The sequence below is a fragment of the Limanda limanda genome, chromosome 16 (assembly GCF_963576545.1).
Source record: "Limanda limanda chromosome 16, fLimLim1.1, whole genome shotgun sequence".
Lineage (NCBI taxonomy): Eukaryota > Metazoa > Chordata > Actinopteri > Pleuronectiformes > Pleuronectidae > Limanda > Limanda limanda.
The window spans coordinates 22,428,775-22,446,304 of NC_083651.1; the positions used below are offsets into that span (position 1 = coordinate 22,428,775).

Genomic DNA, 17,530 nt, shown 5'->3' on the forward strand with positions numbered 1-17,530 from the left:
TACTGATACTCACTCAGTCTCACTCACTCTGTCTAAACCCACTTGCTTCTTCCTGCTTCTGCCTGGTTTGTGAACGAGTCTTAATGCGAAACGTGCCCAACCCTCTCTCACACCTGATAACTGCTCAACTTCCCCTTTTTAGGTAACAAGAGAAGCACAGTAAATAGAAGAGAAACCACAAACAAGTGGTTTACGGCTGTGTCCTGCAGAAACAACACAATGCATGAGACGATACTGCGAAGGATACCTGATGTTATGAGTAACTGCACCCTGCTCTTTATCCGTCAAGAGAGAGAGGATCTCACATTTAATAAAATTATACAAATTTCATCAATAACAATGATAACCAGAATTGCTCAAAACTGGAAAGTACCAACTATAAAATACAATTTCAAAAATTTCTAGGATTTATGCTGATGACTTATTGTTGTATGTCTCAGATCCTGTCCTTTCCATTCCCACAATTGTATCTGCTTTCCAGAGATTTGGATCATTCTCAGGCTATAAAGTGAAAACTTCTAAAAGTGAATGCTATCCTGTCAATGCTTCAGCATCACAGCTCACACAGTCAGATGTCCCTTTTAAAATGAGCCTTTCTGGCTTTAAGTATCTCGTGATAAGCGTAACCAGAACGTTAAACTCTCTTTTTTCTGCTAATTTCTCACCTTTAATGTCTAAAATTAAATCTGACCTCCAAAGATGGAAGAGCTTACCTCTCTCGTTAATTGGAAGAATTAACGCGGTTAAAATGAACATTTTGCCCAAATTTCTATTTTTGTTCCATTGTCTCCCACTTTTCCTGCCAAAGCAGTTTTTTAAAACAATTGATCAAACTATTTATTGTTTGACTTCTTATGGTGTGGAAAGGCTCCTAGGATCCGCAAATCCACTAGCCTGACGTTGTCAGACTCATTATTCTAGTCAGAATATGAGTCTGAGACCGCTCCATTGGGCTGTGATTATGGGGCGTGTTTCAACAGAACCAGGAAACAAAATGCCTCTTCGCTCAATTGGATAGACCTACAACCAATCAGAGCAACGTAGTATGTGACGTATGTCAAGCGACGCATAGTTGTTGTCAGTTGTCTGTTTCACGAGTTTATTAACTCTCTAAATGAATAAATGGAAACGCTGCTAATGCCGCTCGTATATCCACCGGAGGCAAAGCCCCCAGGAAGCAGCTGGAGACCAGGGCTGCTCGTGAGAGCCCCGGCCGTGGCGGCGTGAAGAAGCCCGCTACGGATCTCTCTCAGAGCCTCGCTACCGGCCCGCGACCGGCCGGGGACCGGGACCGGCCCGTGACCGGGACTGGCCCGTGACCGGGACCGCGACCGGCCCGGGACCACGACCGGCCCGGGACCGCGACCGGCCCGGGACCGCGACCGGACCGGGACCGCGACCGGCCCGGGACCGCGACCAGAGTTTATTAACTCTCTAAATGAATAAATGGAAATGCTGCTAATGCCGCTCGTATATCCACCGGAGGCAAAGCCCCCAGGAAGTAGCTGGAGACCAGGGCTGCTCGTGAGAGCCCCGGCCGGCGGCGGCGTGAAGAAGCCCGCTACGGATCTCTCTCAGAGCCTCGCTACCGGCCCGGGACCGCGACCGGCCGGGAGCCGCGACCGGCCCGGGACCGCGACCGGCCCGGGACCGCGACCGGCCCGGGACCGGCCCGGGACGCTTGTGTGGCTGCAGCATCAGGGCCAGCTGATAAATTAAACTTTTTATGAATCCCGTAGGAGGACGGCAAAAACATCTGTTCGATCTACAAATGAAACAGACTCGATAGCAGCATCGACACATCTCAGCTCTGCAGGCAGCGCTTTCTGGTGACGTGGTTGATTACGTCACTGTAGATCATCTGTCAATCACCGTATAAAGCCCGCCCTGACGATTTGATTGGTCCGATCAGCTCCTGATCGGCCATAGTTTCTCCCCAACGGAGCGACTCCAGACCGAACTTCCCGAACAACAAATGTTGTGGGCGGGGCTAAGTTTGTCTGGCACCCAGGCTACAAATCCACACTTCAGAGATGTAAATTCAATGGCGGATTGGCACTTCCGAATTTCCAACTGTATTATTGGGCGACACATATTCAAAAAATGTCATTTTGGTTCAAGTCAGTGAATCTGCCATGGTGTCACTTAGAGGCACAGTCATGTGTTTCATCCTCCTTACCTGCTCTACTTACCTCTTCTATTCCATCCAACCTCTCTGGCTTTACAAATAATCAAGTGGTTCACTCCACACTTAAAATTTGGTATCAGTTCAGGAAACACTTCAAATTTAAGTCAACATCTACTTTAGCTCCTTTACTGAACAATCATTTATTTCGACCTTCGCCTATAGATTCAACCTTTCTCGCATGGCATAATAAAGGCCTGACATGTTTTGAAGATCTTTACAAGGATGGTATTTTTCGCAGCTTTACAGATCTCTCAGGAGAATTTCATCACCCACCTTCTCATCTCTTTCGATACTTTCAAATTAGACACTGCGCTAAAGCTTTGTGTCCAGTTTTTCCCTCCTCGCCACCGACCCTACAGTGGGAGGTGCTTTTAAACCACGATCCACTTCAAAAATCACTCATCTCTAAAGTTTATAATGAACTTCTGTCTTTTGATTGCTCTCCAGTTACTAAAGTTAGGGCTGCCTGGGAAGATGAACTGGATCTAAACTTGGAGGATGACTGGTGGGACACTGCTCTTAAGAAAATTGACACAAGTTCATCCTGCGCTCGTCTCACACTTATACAGTTTAAAGTACTGTTTAGAGTCCACTTTTCTAAAGCGCGACTGTCACAAATCTATCCCAGTGTCACTGACAAATGCAACAAATGTCATGCCTCATCCTGCAATTTAACCCATATGTTCTACTCTTGTCCGCTTCTCTCTCGCTTTTGGTTGAATTATTTTGACACCATGTCAAAAATACTTTCAGTGATTACAAAAGTCTCCCCCCATGTTGCCATATTCGGGCTCCCAGAGAACCATAACCGGTTTACATCTACTCAATTAGACATTTTAGCTTTTACTTCCTTACTGGCAAGACGCCACCTTCTTCTCCATTGGAAGTCGACTAAAGCTCCCTCTAGTACTCAGTGGCTTAATGACACCATGTCTTTTCTAAAGCTGGAAAAGTGGCTTCCCTTTCTTACATTCTTTTATACTTTGCAGCTTTAATACTTAACCAGGGGTTAACGCCACGGTCACACCGTGTGACTTTTTTGTTTGTCTGGTCATGATACACCTGTATATCGATTTTTGTGAAGACCGGTCAATGTGAACACGGTCCAGGGGTCTCGGGGGGCACCGCTGAGCCATTTTGCGACGTCCATTGAAAATTCCTTCAGAATACGTAAATTTTCACCACTTTCTAACTTTTGGTAAGAAGTTGAGCATGGTAAAGCCCTCAAAAAGCCAATTAATTTGCCAAAATAATAAGAATAATAAATATAACATTTTGATGTCAAATTCAATTTTCAAAATAATAATAACTAAAATTTCTAGGGCTGCAAAGCAGCACTGGGTGGGCCCGAGCACATGCATTTTGAAGCGTTGCATGCTTTTTGTCTGAAAAAACAAAAATAACCAGTTCTGAGAGAGAAAGAGACGTGACCTTTGCAAGAAATAAAGTTTCCTTTGATCTAGGAAGACTGAAATCAAAGGATTCATGGTCCATGTATGGCGGCGTTACAGAACATCGTGTTTTCATGGCGTGTAATCAAACTTTGACGCCACGCCACAGTCACACAGTGCGATTAAAAAAAATCCGTCAGACAGTTTTTATCTCCATCTTGTTGTGATGACACTCATCTTAATTTGAAGTTGATCTGATGAAAACCCTGGTACAAGTACATCAAAGTAAAAATGTGGAATATGGCCACTAAATGCAAAATAGCAGGCTTCCTGTTGTGTTTTTCCAATTGCACCTAAGACTTTTTTGTTTGTCTGGTCATGATACACCTGTATATCGATTTTTGTGAAGACCGGTCAATGTGAACACCTTCCGGGGGTCTCGGGGGGCACTGTTGAGCCATTTTGCGACGCCCATTGAAAATTCCTTCAGAATACGTAAATTTTCACCACTTACTAACTTTCTGCAAATTTTGGTAAGAAGTTGAGCATGTTAAAGCCCTCAAAAAGCCAATTCATTTGCCTGAAGAAGAAGAAGAACTAAATATATGTAACATACGCTCGCATCTCATCTTCCAAAAGGGCCAGTCTTGGACCCTTTCGACTTGTTCGTAAACAAGGCGTTGGCATCAGCTGCTGTAGCTCGTGTGTTTCTGAATAATCGCTTTAATCAGCAGACGCCTCTTAAGAGAAACAAGTCTCACAAGTTTCTTCCAACTGAAAATTAGGTTTCGATAAAAACAACTCTTTTGTTTGAGACACACCTTGGATTAACCATGCAGAAACTCAACGAAGCTGAGGGGGGGGGGGGGGGGGGGGGGCAACGAAATTATCCTGTAGAGTGACACACTGAGTTCCATGGAAGAGCACAACTTACAAGGAAATGCTAATGAATCATTTCCATGGAATTGATACAAAAAACAGAGGTGTCAATGATGGTGAAGTTGATGCTGAAATCTCTGCGGACCCAAAACTTGCTTGTATAGTTTAAAGTTTATTACACAAAAGTCTTACAGGTCAGGACGGATTCTAGAAATCCGGAGACATCCACACGCCAATAATGGAAGCCTGCCTTTGCAGAAGTCAAGCCTACATTTTATAGAGAGGTTGCTCAGTGATGATGGACAGGTTCAATTTCTTGATCTGAGAGGCGTTAATGCAGCACCAGAGTGGGATCAGGAAACAGCCTGCAGAAGTGGGTTGAGGAGTTGTAGTCGGCAAGAGTGAAGGTGTCCAATAGTATGACCTTGTCCTTTTTATTCAAGTCGAGTTTAGCTGTGTGCTGAAAGGGTGGAGCTTCTGTTCTTGTTGCTCCAGTCTGCAAGTTCGATCTGTCAAGACAGGTTAGGTTTGAAAAGCAACATTGTTTTAAGTACAGTGAATTTATGGTAAAGCATCCTGTCAAACCTGAAATTACCTGCTGATAATTAACATACCTGCATTGTGTGACGTCCCTACCTGACATAAGGACTGTTACTATGGTACTGTGAGGCACTAGATTAGTATGAAATACTGCAGATTAGATAAATGCTGTACTAAATATTTATCTTGAGCCTTATCGTAAATGACCATCAGATAATTTCCTCTGCCTATTATATTTTCATCAGTTTGTTTGCTAGTTTGCAGTATTTTGCTACAACTATTCAACAGAGCCAACAGGTCCGTAGACGACGCAGTCAACATGGGACTCCACTTCATCCTCCAGCACCTCGACTCCCCCAGCACCTACGCCAGGATCCTGTTTGTGGACTTCAGCTCCGCATTCAATACCATCGCCCCTGCTCTTCTCCGTGACAAGCTGACACAGCTGAGCGTGCCTGAGCCCACCTGCAGGTGGATTACTAACTTCCTGACTGATAGGAAGCAGCGCGTGAGGCTGGGCAAGCTTGTCTCTGAGTCCCAGTCCATCAGCACTGGAGCCCCACAAGGTTGTGTGCTCTCCCCTCTTCTCTTCTCCCTCTACACCAACAACTGCACCTCCAGCCATCCCTCTGTCAAACTCCTGAAGTTCGCAGACGACACGACCCTTATCGGATTAATCACCAATGGAGACGAAGCCGCCTACAGAGAGGAAGTTAACAGCATGGCTTCCTGGTGCAGCCAGAACCACCTGGAGCTGAACGCTTTAAAAACTGTAGAGATGGTAGCAGACTTCAGGAGAAGCCCAGCCCAAACCGCCCCCCTCAGCCTGTGCAACTCCCCAGTTAAAACAGTGGAGTCCTTCAGATTCCTGGGGACCATCATTGCACAGGACCTGAGGTGGGCGGAGAACATCACCTCCATCATCAAAAAGGCCCAGCAGAGGATGTTCTTCCTGCGGCAACTGAGAAAATTCAACATGCAAGTGAAAGTGATGGTTGAGTTTTACACAGCCATCATTGAGTCCATCCTCACCGCATCAATCACCGTCTGGTTCGCTGCCTCCACTGCCAAGGACAAGGGCAGACTGCAGCGGATCATAAGGTCAGCTGAGAAGGTCATCGGCTGCGACCTGCCGGCTCTCCTAGACCTGTTCCACTCCAGGACCAGTAGGAGAGCAGGCAAGATCATTGCTGATCCTTCACATCCCGGTCATCACCTGTTCCAGAGACTTCCCTCTGGAAAAAGGTTCCGGGCTATCAGGACTAAAACGTCTCGCCATCTGAACAGTTTTTTCCCCGTGGCAGTGGGGCTCACAAACAAGCCCCCTGCACCACACTGACTCTGCATTACACTGACTCTACCCAACCAGCCCCCCCCCCCCCCCCCCGCACATAATTTATAATTTATAACTTATATATTACTGGCACTATCACCAATCTCTGCACCTTCGCACAGCACGTGTCCATAACTCTGTTACTCTGTTACTGTATATATGTATATACTTTATTCTACTTTATTCTATTTTATTTTATTTTATTCTATTTCTTATATATTGTTGTTTTTTTTTATATTGTTGTTTTATGTTCAGTGCACCAATGACACCAAGTCAATTTCCTATATGTGCAAACATACCTGGCAAATAAAAGAATTCTGATTCTGATTCTGATTCTGAACTGATTTCCTTGAAATTTGGTGGAAGACTGTGGTTCTTCTCTACGTCTGTGGTAAATGGTAAATCAGCTCTCGCACAGTAAATAGGATTCAGTGTCATCGAATTCCAGCCTGTGGACTTTATCACCACAAACTTATATGACAATTAAAAGCTACTTGCATATGTTTAATGGATGAGAAGGCATTCATGCATATTGACTGTGGAGCTGCTTCAGAATACAGAGAAACGGATAACTGAAATCTACTGCTGTACTGACAGCATATCATGTCGACAAGAGAAACATTAATGATGTCCACAATCGTGGTGATTCTTACATCTATATTGTTCCTTCTTCTCCTCTACGTTGCGGCGCTTCCTGAATTGTGCACCTGATAATTTAATCCTTTTTTGGCAAAAATAAATCTAAACGTAGAATGGTCTGTATAGATACACACGTGGACAAAATTGTTGGTACCGTTCCGTTAAAGAAAGAAAAATCCACAATGGTCACTGAAATAACAAAAGTAAGTACACTTGAAATCACTCATATATAAATAGATAAAATCCTGATGGAGCTTATAAATGCAGGAAAAAACACCTCAAGATCAAATCTGTCAGGATAGCATTTTATTATACGACTATTTGTTTGTATAAATATTGAAACACTAGTGTGAAGGTTATTCTTTTGAGACTCACTGACAAACTCAACCCGTATTTTAGGGCTCGGCCTCAGTTCACCAGGGTCCCTGATCATTGTTGCTCCTCACAACATTAACAGGGGGTCTTTTGTTTCTGTTTGCTGGTGTGATGACTCCAAGTGGAACCATAACAATTATAAAAGCATATTTATTATTACAAAGATAAAATGTATGGGTCGTCTGTGTGAAAGCTTAGCTAATAGAGATCCCAATAAAAAACTCCATCTTGTTGTGATGACACTCATCTCAATTTGAAGTTGATCCGATGAAAGCCCTGGTACAAGTACCTCAAAGTAAAAATGTGGAATATGTCCAAAATGGCCACTAAATGCAAAATAGCAGGCTTCCTGTTAAAGACTTTTTTGTTTGTCTGGTCATGATACACCTGTATATCGATTTTTGTGAAGACCGGTCAATGTGAACACGTTCCAGGGGTCTCGGGGGGCACCGTTGAGCCATTTTGCGACGCCCATTGAAAATTCCTTCAGAATACGTAAATTTTCACCACTTTCTAACTTTCTGCAAATTTTGGTAAGAATTTGAGCATGGTAAAGCCCTCAAAAAGCCAATTAATTTGCCTGAATAATAATAATAATAATAAAAATTTTAGGGCTGCAAAGCAGCACTGGGTGGGCCCGAGCACATCCATTTTGAAGCGTTGCATGCTTTTTGTCTGAAAAAACAAAAATAACCAGTTCTGAGAGAGAGAGAGACGTAACCTTTGCAAGACATAAAGTTTCCTTTGATCTAGGAAGACTGAAATCAAAGGATTCATGGTCCATGTATGTCCGCGTTACAGAACATCGTGTTTTAATGGCGTGTAATCAAACTTTGACACCACGCCACGGTCACACCGTGTGATTAAAATAAAATCTGTCAGTCAGTTTTTATCTCCATCTTGTTGTGATGACACTCATCTCAATTTGAAGTTGATCCGATGAAAACCCTGGTACAAGTGTATCAAAGAAAAAATGTGGAATATGGCCAAAATGGCCACTAAATGCAAAATAGCAGGCTTCCTGTTGTGTTTTTCCAATTGCACCAAGAGACTTTTTTGTTTGTCTGGTCATGATACACCTGTATATCGATTTTTGTGAAGATAGGTCAATGGGAACACCTTCTGGGGGTCTCGGGGGGTCTCGGGGGGCACCGTTGAGCCATTTTGCGACGCCCATTGAAAATTCCTTCAGAATATGTAAATTTTCACCACTTTCTAACTTTCTGCAAATTTTGGTAAGAAGTTGAGCATGTTAAAGCCCTCAAAAAGCCATTTCATTTGCCTGAATAATAATAATAATAATAATAATAATAATAATAATAATAATAATAATAATAATAATAATAAATAATAATCCTTACAATTTCAATAGGGTCTCACCAGACACCTTTGATGTCTGTGCTCGGGCCCTAATTAAAATAGAAAAATAATAATAATAATAAATAATAATAATAACTTAAATTTCTAGGGCTGCAAAGCAGCACTGGGTGGGCCCGAGCACATGCATTTTGAAGCGTTGCATGAGTTGTGGCTGAAAAAAAAAAAATTACTGAGGAAATATTGACACAAAGAGCTGTCCGAAAACACTCACTACTGTTTGTAAATCTGAAATACTGTGGAAATGCAGTGATAAATGATGAGCTTTTCAACACTGTGATCAACTCAGAAGTCTCTGTGAGTGAATCAAAACAAAACTTTGAAAGTGATCGATTAAGGCCAACAGCTATACACTGTTAGAGCCTGAAACCAGACACACTCCTGCCTCTATAGCTTCTTTTAAATCTTCTCTTAAAACCTTTCTCTTTCTGAAACCCCTTGGAAAGGATTGATTTGCATTTATTTACACTGCTTTTATTTCTCATATATTAATTTGATTCATTTATATTGCTATATATCTTGTGTGTTTTATGTCCTTTTAGTCATCTGCCTTGTCTGTTAATCACTTTGTAACATTGTAAAAAAAATGCAACATAATTATTATTATAACTATTATTATTAGTAGTAGCATAACAACAGTTTGAATAATATTGTTATTATTAAACTACCTCCACCATTGAATAATGATATAATAACATGCCACACCCACTATCACAGAGTCAGAGACGTGATCAAAAAACCAAGAGTTTAACTTCCGGGTGCGCGTCCAATCAGGTGTTCGTTCAGGAGTCCACTGCTCACTGAGCCAATCCGATCCAGAATAGGGTGGAGGGGCGACCAATCGGATCGCTGTGTCACTAGTCCCGCCCTCCCGCTCATTCAGCAGACAGAGGCGGCTCCTGTCACTCAACACTCAACATCTGGACGAGTTAAAGATGGCGAGTCGTTGTATCAGAGCACAGTGAGAAGAGGAGCTCCTCCTGCTCCTCCTTCTCCTCCTCTTCCTCCTCCTCCTCTCAGCGGCTCACACAGAGAGCCTCTCCCCGGGCTCGGTGATGTGTCCCAGGCTGTGTTCGTGGCTGCTGCTGCTGTCCTGCTGCTGCCGGGACGTGTCCTCGCAGGAAGTCCCCGGGGCCTCGGTCCTCAGTGCCGGGGACACTCTGGTGTGGGGACCGGGGCTGGAGGCCGACGTGGTTCTCCCGGCGCGGTTCTTCTACATCCAGGCGGCGGACGGCTCCGGGAGGAAGTAAGTCCCGTTCAGGCCCGATGCGGCTCCGAGTGCTGGAGAACAAACTTTGACTTTTCTTTTGTAGAGATCAGAGTGAACTGTCAGTGGAGATCAGTGACAGGAGCTCCACGTAGCAGCTGTAGTGTGGAGCAGCAAGAGACTAGTAAACAAGGACTTCATATGAATGGAAATAATACCTACAACTTTGTCTCATTTAGATTCAACGAACAAAGTTGGACAAATTACCTTTATATCATTATTATATGAATAAAGGTCACATTAAGGTTCAGTTTTCTCAACACTTTGTCATCAATGTTTGTGTTTCTATGAGGGCTAGACTTTTTATTTATGCATGACCCTGAAGTGCAAGACATAAAATCACAAAAGACAACAGAAAATACAAAAAGAATACAGAACAACAAACAAGGAAACACAACAACAAATCACAAAACACGACAACAAGTAAGACAATTAATTACAATGACAAATCACAAACCACAAAACAATGAGAACTGAAAACACAACAGTAAATCACAAAACATGACAACAAATCAGTGGCATTAACTTCTAATGCAAAAAGAAGGTACCTACTATCAACAAGGCTTGTTTCTGTCTCTGATTTGTTATTGCAATTTGCGATTTGTTGTTGTGTTTTGCGCTTTAAGGCCACCATAACCTCTAAAACTAAATGTCCTCCAATGTCCCCCCCTTAATGCAATTTGAAACGGTTCTCATGTAGTTCTGTGTTGTTGTCTCTGAGGTGTCCCAGTTGGCCCAAGTGGCAGACGGGTGGAAACATAACCTCCCTCCAGGTCCGATGAGACAGGTCACTGAACCTCTATTAACAACTGAACACAGCACGAGGTCAAAGAAAGGACATCTTAGGAAGTCTCTGAACCACGCGTGGTGTTTTGTGAGAGATGTTAGAGAACCTCCAACGACCACTTTCATCCAAAATCTCCCACAGGTGCAATGAAGGTATCCCAGTCCATGCATAGTCCCTCGGCGGGTGTCACTTTCACACATGCTCTGGTTCTCAAGATGGATCAGTTTCTCTGCTCCATTCATTCAATAAACTACACTGTTGTTGTCTGCAGGTAGAGGAAACACAACGCTAGGATTGCAATTCCAAGCAGCCATGAAATTATATCAGCAACAACATATACCTAACAAACACTTTTTTTTCCTGCTCACACAAAAGGCTTATATAAAGGTTGAAATGTAGATATTCAGCTGTTTGAGTGTGTTCATGTTCATATTAAGTGATCACCACAATAATGATCCTAAACAGATATACAGTACAGTCTGACCAACACAGATTTTTGGTGGCCGATTGTTAGGGAGTATAACATTTCCCATATACAATCATATGTATCCCGTCTGTACATTCCAGCAGGCCAGGTTGTTTCAGCTCGTTCTCCATGTTCTTCCTCCTCACAGTTTCACAGCATCCCCCGGTGAGAATACCTTCGAGGTGAAGATTGTGTCTCCGGTGGAGCAGTTCACCAGGATTTGGATCCAGGTCCTGGATCGTCATGATGGGTCATTCCTGGTCCGATACAGAATGTATGCCACCTACACGGACCTTCACATCCACGTTATGCTCAAGAACAAGCATGTTGCCAAGTCGCCGTTCATTCTCAAAGGTACAGAGCACGACTCAAGCTGCTGACAAAATCCGTAATTTGTGAAAGATATTATTGATGTTTCTGTGTTGGTCATCCACAGGTCCAGTCTACCACGAGGGCTGTGACTGTCCCCAGCCCAGTGGTTCTGAATGGGAGGCACACATGCACTGTCCTCAGTCCTTCCCCCAGATAGACAAGGACCTGTCTTTTTACCAGAGTGTTGACCCTGATCGTAACGCTGAGGAGATCCCGCTGCGCTTTGGACAGCGGCAAAGCCTCTGCCATTATACCATCAAAGACAACCAGGTACACTGGACCTTATACACCACAACCACTAACTACATACAAACTAAGCAGTAAACAACCAAATCATCCTGTTAGGAAATATTAGAATGGGTGAAGGTGTCATTAGAAAAACGACGACATTGTGAGTGGAGATAAGGAATTCTCGTAATGTAATGTAATGAACTGTCTGTAGATAAATTAATAGTGAAGGGAAATCAATTAACACATTTGTCATTTTACAAGAAAATCCCCAGTTTGTCCTTTGAGTAGAGAGAGGAAAGTATAGTAGAGTAATAAAGGTTGTGTTTCCCTAGGCTGATAGTAATTAGGGTCATAGGATAATGTGAGGTCGGCCAGGAGAGCCTGAGGCTGTGCAGCACACATACCAGCGTGTTCATCAATCCAGGTGTCTGCTACACTGATATGCCTGAAGCCTTATTCGCAGAGTGCTAACATTACCTGGACATATCAGTAATCAGTTGTCAAGGATTCACACTCCCATTGATCGTTACTTCTACATTATGTTTTAAATTCAGGTTTGGCAACACACAAAAATGTGTTCCTCATTATTTGGTATTTATTCCTTTGCTCTCCTGTGTTACTTTAATGTTCTTATAGCTTCTTTAAATTTCCTTCAGGTTTACGTGAAAACTTTTGGAGAACATGTGGGTTTTAGGATCTTTATGGACTCTATCCTCCTGTCACTCACCAGGAAGGTAAGATTTTCTTTAAACTACCTGAACAGAAATATTTTGACACTCCTCATGATAAGTTTTAATTATCATTTCATTCTTGACTATTATCTTCCACATAAGCAATATATTTCATTGGGAAGTTGTGTCATTATATATGTATTCAAAGACTTCAATAATGCACATACAGTATCTCCTCTATTTTGTGATATTATTTTTCTAATATTATTTTGTAATGTAACACTTCCCCTCAAAAGAGCCCACTCCAGTTCTCTTCTCTGTGTTGTTGTCTGTTTCCAGGTGCAGCTTCCTGACATTGAGTTCTTTGTGAACCTGGGTGACTGGCCCCTGGAGAAGAGGAAACCAAGTGACAGGATTCATCCCATCTTTTCTTGGTGCGGCTCCAACAATACTCGAGATATCGTCATGCCCACTTATGACCTGACTGAGTCTGTCCTGGAGACCATGGGCAGGTAGGTCTCTGTAACCAAAAGCTACATGATTCATTAACTCGAGTCTACAGCCGTGGCCAAAAGTTTTGAGAATGGCACAAGTATTGGTTTTCACAAAGTGTGCTGCTTCAGTGTTTTTAGATCTTTTTGTCAGATGTTACTATGGTATACTGAAGTATAATTACAAGCATTTCATAAGTGTCAAAGGATTTTGTTGACAATTACATTAAGTTTCTGCAAAGAGTCAATATTTGCAGTGTTGACCCTTCTTTTTCAAGACCTCTGTAATTCGCTCTGGCATGCTTTCAATTAACTTCTGTGCCACATCCTGACTGATGGTAGCTCATTCTTGCATAATCAATGCTTGGACTTTGTCAGAATTTGTGGGTTTTTGTTTGTTCTCCCGCCTCTTGAGGATTGAACACAAATTCTGAATGGGATTAAGGTCTGGGGAATTTCCTGGTCATGGACCCAAAATTTCGATGTTTTGTTCCCCGAGCCACTTGGTTATCACTTTTGCCTTATGGCAAGGTGCTCCATCATGTTGGAAAAGGCACTGTTCGTCACCAAACTGTTCTTGGATGGTTGGGAGAAGTGGCTCTCGGAGGATGTTTTGGTACCATTCTTAATTCATGGATGTGTTCTTTGGCAAAATTGTTAGTGAGCCCGTTCCCTTGGCTGAGAAGCAACCCCACACATTAATGTTCTCAGGATGCTTTACTGTTGGCACAACACAGGACTGATGGTAGCGCTCACCTTTTCTTCTCCGGAAAAGCTTTTTTCCAGATGCCCTAAACAATCGGTAAGGGGATTCATCAGAGAAAATGACTTTACCCCAGTCCTCAGCAGTCCAATCCCTGTACCTTTGACAGAATATCAGTCTGTCCCTGATGTTTTTCCTGGAGATAAAGGGATTCTTTGCTGCCCTTCTTGACACCAGGCCATCCTCCAAACGTCTTCGCCTCACTGTGCGTGCAGATGCACTCTCACCTGCCTGCTGCCATTCCTGACCAACCTCTGCACTAGTGGTGCCCCGATCCTGCAGCTGGTTCAACTTTAGAAGACGCTCCTGTCGCTTGCCGGACTTTATTGGGCGCCCTGAAGCCTTCTTGCAACAATTGCACCTCTCTCCTTGAACTTCTTGATGATCAGATAAATGGTACATTTGGGTGCAATTTTACTGGCAGCAATATCCTGGCCTCTGAAGCCCTTTTTGTGCAAAACAATGATGACTGCACGTGTTTCCTTGCAGGTAACCATGGTTAACAGAGGAAGAACAATGATTTCAAGCACCCCTCTCCTTTTAAAGCTTCCAGTCTGCTATTTTGTCTGAATCAGGATGAGAGAGTGATCTCCAGCCTTTTCCTAGTCGACACTCTCACCCGTGTTTACAAGAGAAGCACTGTCATGATGTCAGTTGGTGCTTCTTTGGCAGGGCTGAAATGCAGTGGAAATGGTTTTTGGGGTATTAAGTTCATTTTCGTGGCAAAGAGGGACTTTGCAATTAATTGCAATTCATCTGATCACTCTTCATAACATTCTGGAGTATATGCAAATTGACTTCCTAAAAACTGAGGCATCAGACTTTGTGAAAATGAATATTTGTGCCATTCTCAAAACTTTTGGCCACGGCTGTACACACACTGAGAGACATATGCAGATCGATACCCCCCTATCAACACCTGAAAGTACAGTGAGCCAGCATTTAATGTTTAATAATATTAATATTTATCGAATAGTCGACAAAATACCTCAGGAATGTTGTGCGGGCAGCCTCAAAGGAAAAATCCAGCCAAATTCTTACCAGAATAAAAGAATAAAAAACAAGTCTCCAAAAACGTAGCTTTTTCCTTCATTGGGCATAGGATCTGCCGTCAGGTTGGATTCATTGCACAGTGGGTTCTAATAGTAAACCTGTGTCGCAGGGAGCAGCTTATAAGACAGTTATATTTATATTCTGTGGACATTTTGAATATTACAGTTTTGCTTTTTTGCCACAGTTGGTTTGATAGATTTGTTCAGGACAATCTGATATGAATGTTTGCTTAGCTTTTCCACGAAACAAAAAAATAAACATTGACTCCTTCAGTTACAATCTCTCATTAGCAGGTGACAGTGTGGATCGGCCGAACTGTGCACAGCCTGTTCCCTGACACCGCCACAGTGCAGACAGACTAATGAAACTCAAATAAACCCGTGTCCGGACGCTCATTATTTTCTCCTCATGCCTCTCTGCTTGTATAAAGTCAGACCTCATGCATTTTTATGAAGTGTGAGATGGCTGATTTGACATTCACCATTGTGTCCGTCCAATTCAACAGAGTAAGTCTGGACATGATGTCAGTTCAGGCCAACTCGGGGCCGCCGTGGTCAGAGAAGAACGCCACGGCCTTCTGGAGAGGGAGGGACAGTCGTCAGGAGCGGCTGGAGCTGGTCAAGCTATCGAGGGCTCATCCTCACATGATAGACGCAGCTTTCACCAACTTCTTCTTCTTCAAGCACGACGAGAGCCTCTACGGGCCGCTGGTCAAACACGTCTCGTTCTTTGACTTTTTCAAGGTAAGTGCACCGTTATAGCTGGTTTCTGATGGACTGCCTTAGAAAAATATACTTTGAATAAGCACAATCTGCACAAAAAGACAAGAGCCTCAAGTGAAGTAGTGTCTATGAGGAAAGTATGTGACAAACAAAAATTGGATTTTAAATGTAGCCCTGATTTTGATAAGTCATTAAACCTTTTTTTTTAATTTGTGTTCCATGTCCACCTCCAGTACAAGTACCAAATAAACATTGACGGCACGGTGGCGGCGTATCGGCTGCCGTACCTGTTGTCAGGAGACAGTGTGGTCTTAAAGCAGGACTCGGGCTACTACGAGCACTTCTACAATGAGCTGCGACCATGGGAGCACTTCATCCCAATAAGGGCGGACCTGGAAGATGTGCTGGAAAAGATCCAATGGGCCCGTGACCATGATGAAGAGGTGATGATGATTATTCAGTTTGGTATAAACACCAACTGATCAGGCATGATTCTATGTAGTGGATCCTTATTGGCCTCACTCTACTGGGTTGTTGTGATTCAAAAATGAACCCAGATCACTTTGATTCTTCTTTCAGGCAAAGAAAATTGCACTGGCGGGTCAACAGTTTGCCCGCAATCATCTCATGGGAGACAGTATACTTTGTTACTACTTCAAACTTTTCCAGGTACAGTGCTGTCTTAAAATATTACCTCACCTCCTCATCACACAATCATCCAGGGCTCAAAGTATGTTACATTGGTGTTAAACAATATTTAAGTTCATTCATAAATATGTTTTAATAGGGTCATTGTTATCAGGGTGAACTGCCTCTGCCTGTTGTATTTCTCTCTGTAACTTCAGTTTCCTTCTTGCAGGCATATGCCAAACTCCAGGTGACGGAGCCGGCGGTTCGTGAGGACATGGAGCTCGTAAAGCAGCCGACTGACGACCTGTTCACGTGTTCCTGCCACAGGACGACGGTAACAGACACAAATATGTTTCCCTTGCATCAAAGGGACTTTCCCCCCATCTCAGTTTACACAAGTAGCTCAGATAACGAAAATAAAGTCTATTTTTCAAGCACACAGATTACATTACACATGTACGACACATAGGAATCTACAAATGTAAAAATAATCATGAATAGATGAGCAACAATATAAAGTAAAGGAACCGGATCTTGAACCTAAACAGCTCAATGACACTCAGTCATCACAGATGGTTGAATTTACACCTGAGGTTTCGATAAGTCATCCTTCCACAAGCTAATTCCTCAACACTAGAGAGTATGTCTTCCTCTAGTGTGTATAATATGTCCCTGCATCTAAAGTGCATTCTACTCTTAACATACTTTTACACTTGTACAATTTACACCTAAAGGTTACACTATCACTTAAATAATATAATTTTTATTTTTCATGATAAATACATATCAGATTCAAGTTGCTTATTCAGCTCTGTAACATGTAAGTCTATATATGTATGTATATATTATAGATGTATATATATTTATATTACTCCTAATTCTAACATCAGTGTTATTGTTTGTTTTTCAGGCAAAAGATGAACTCTGATGGACCCGTCACTCACTTACAGAGAAGTCCTTCATATCTGATAAAGTGCCAAATAATTTGTACAAATGTGGATTAATTGTTTGACTGTGTGATATTAACTAATATCACCTTAGGTCATATTTTTTAAATAAATGTATTTCTTTTTTACATGTTGAAGGTGTGTGTTTTTTATTCTTGCTGTTATATTACACACTCGCACATACATATAGAGAACAAGATAAGATGACTTGACCTGAACATGTGAAAGGATGAAGAAAACCTGTACCTAGTTTTTTTTTGGGAGGATCCAAAATTGGGAATATAAACTTTATATGTATATATATATATATATACCAACACACATTATTTTCTGCTCTGTATGTCACTACCCTATAAGGTACGCTTACCATGCTTCACATTGGCTGTCAACATTATACCTGATTTATCT

General features: G+C 42.5%; 1 protein-coding gene across 1 annotated transcript; it reads left to right on the forward strand.

The window, feature by feature from the left end:
* The first annotated feature begins 9,634 nt into the window (after window positions 1–9,634).
* On the forward strand, window positions 9,635–17,250 carry poglut2 (protein O-glucosyltransferase 2). Its single transcript, XM_061088246.1, has 10 exons — window positions 9,635–9,968; window positions 11,391–11,596; window positions 11,679–11,884; window positions 12,502–12,579; window positions 12,856–13,028; window positions 15,329–15,566; window positions 15,779–15,988; window positions 16,125–16,214; window positions 16,405–16,509; window positions 17,086–17,250. The coding sequence occupies exons 1-10, from the start codon at window positions 9,778–9,780 to the stop codon at window positions 17,101–17,103; spliced, it is 1,515 nt and encodes a 504-aa protein (XP_060944229.1). The 5' UTR covers window positions 9,635–9,777; the 3' UTR covers window positions 17,104–17,250.
* Window positions 17,251–17,530: the final 280 nt, after the last annotated feature.

Excerpts from the sequence above, each read along its gene's own strand:
- poglut2 (XM_061088246.1), top strand. The coding sequence starts at position 9,778 with ATGTGTCCCAGGCTGTGTTCGTGGCTGCTGCTGCTGTCCTGCTGCTGC. Across the intron at positions 11,885-12,501 it reads ATACCATCAAAGACAACCAG|GTTTACGTGAAAACTTTTGG; the intron begins GTACACTGGACC and ends AATTTCCTTCAG. Across the intron at positions 13,029-15,328 it reads GTCCTGGAGACCATGGGCAG|AGTAAGTCTGGACATGATGT; the intron begins GTAGGTCTCTGT and ends CCAATTCAACAG.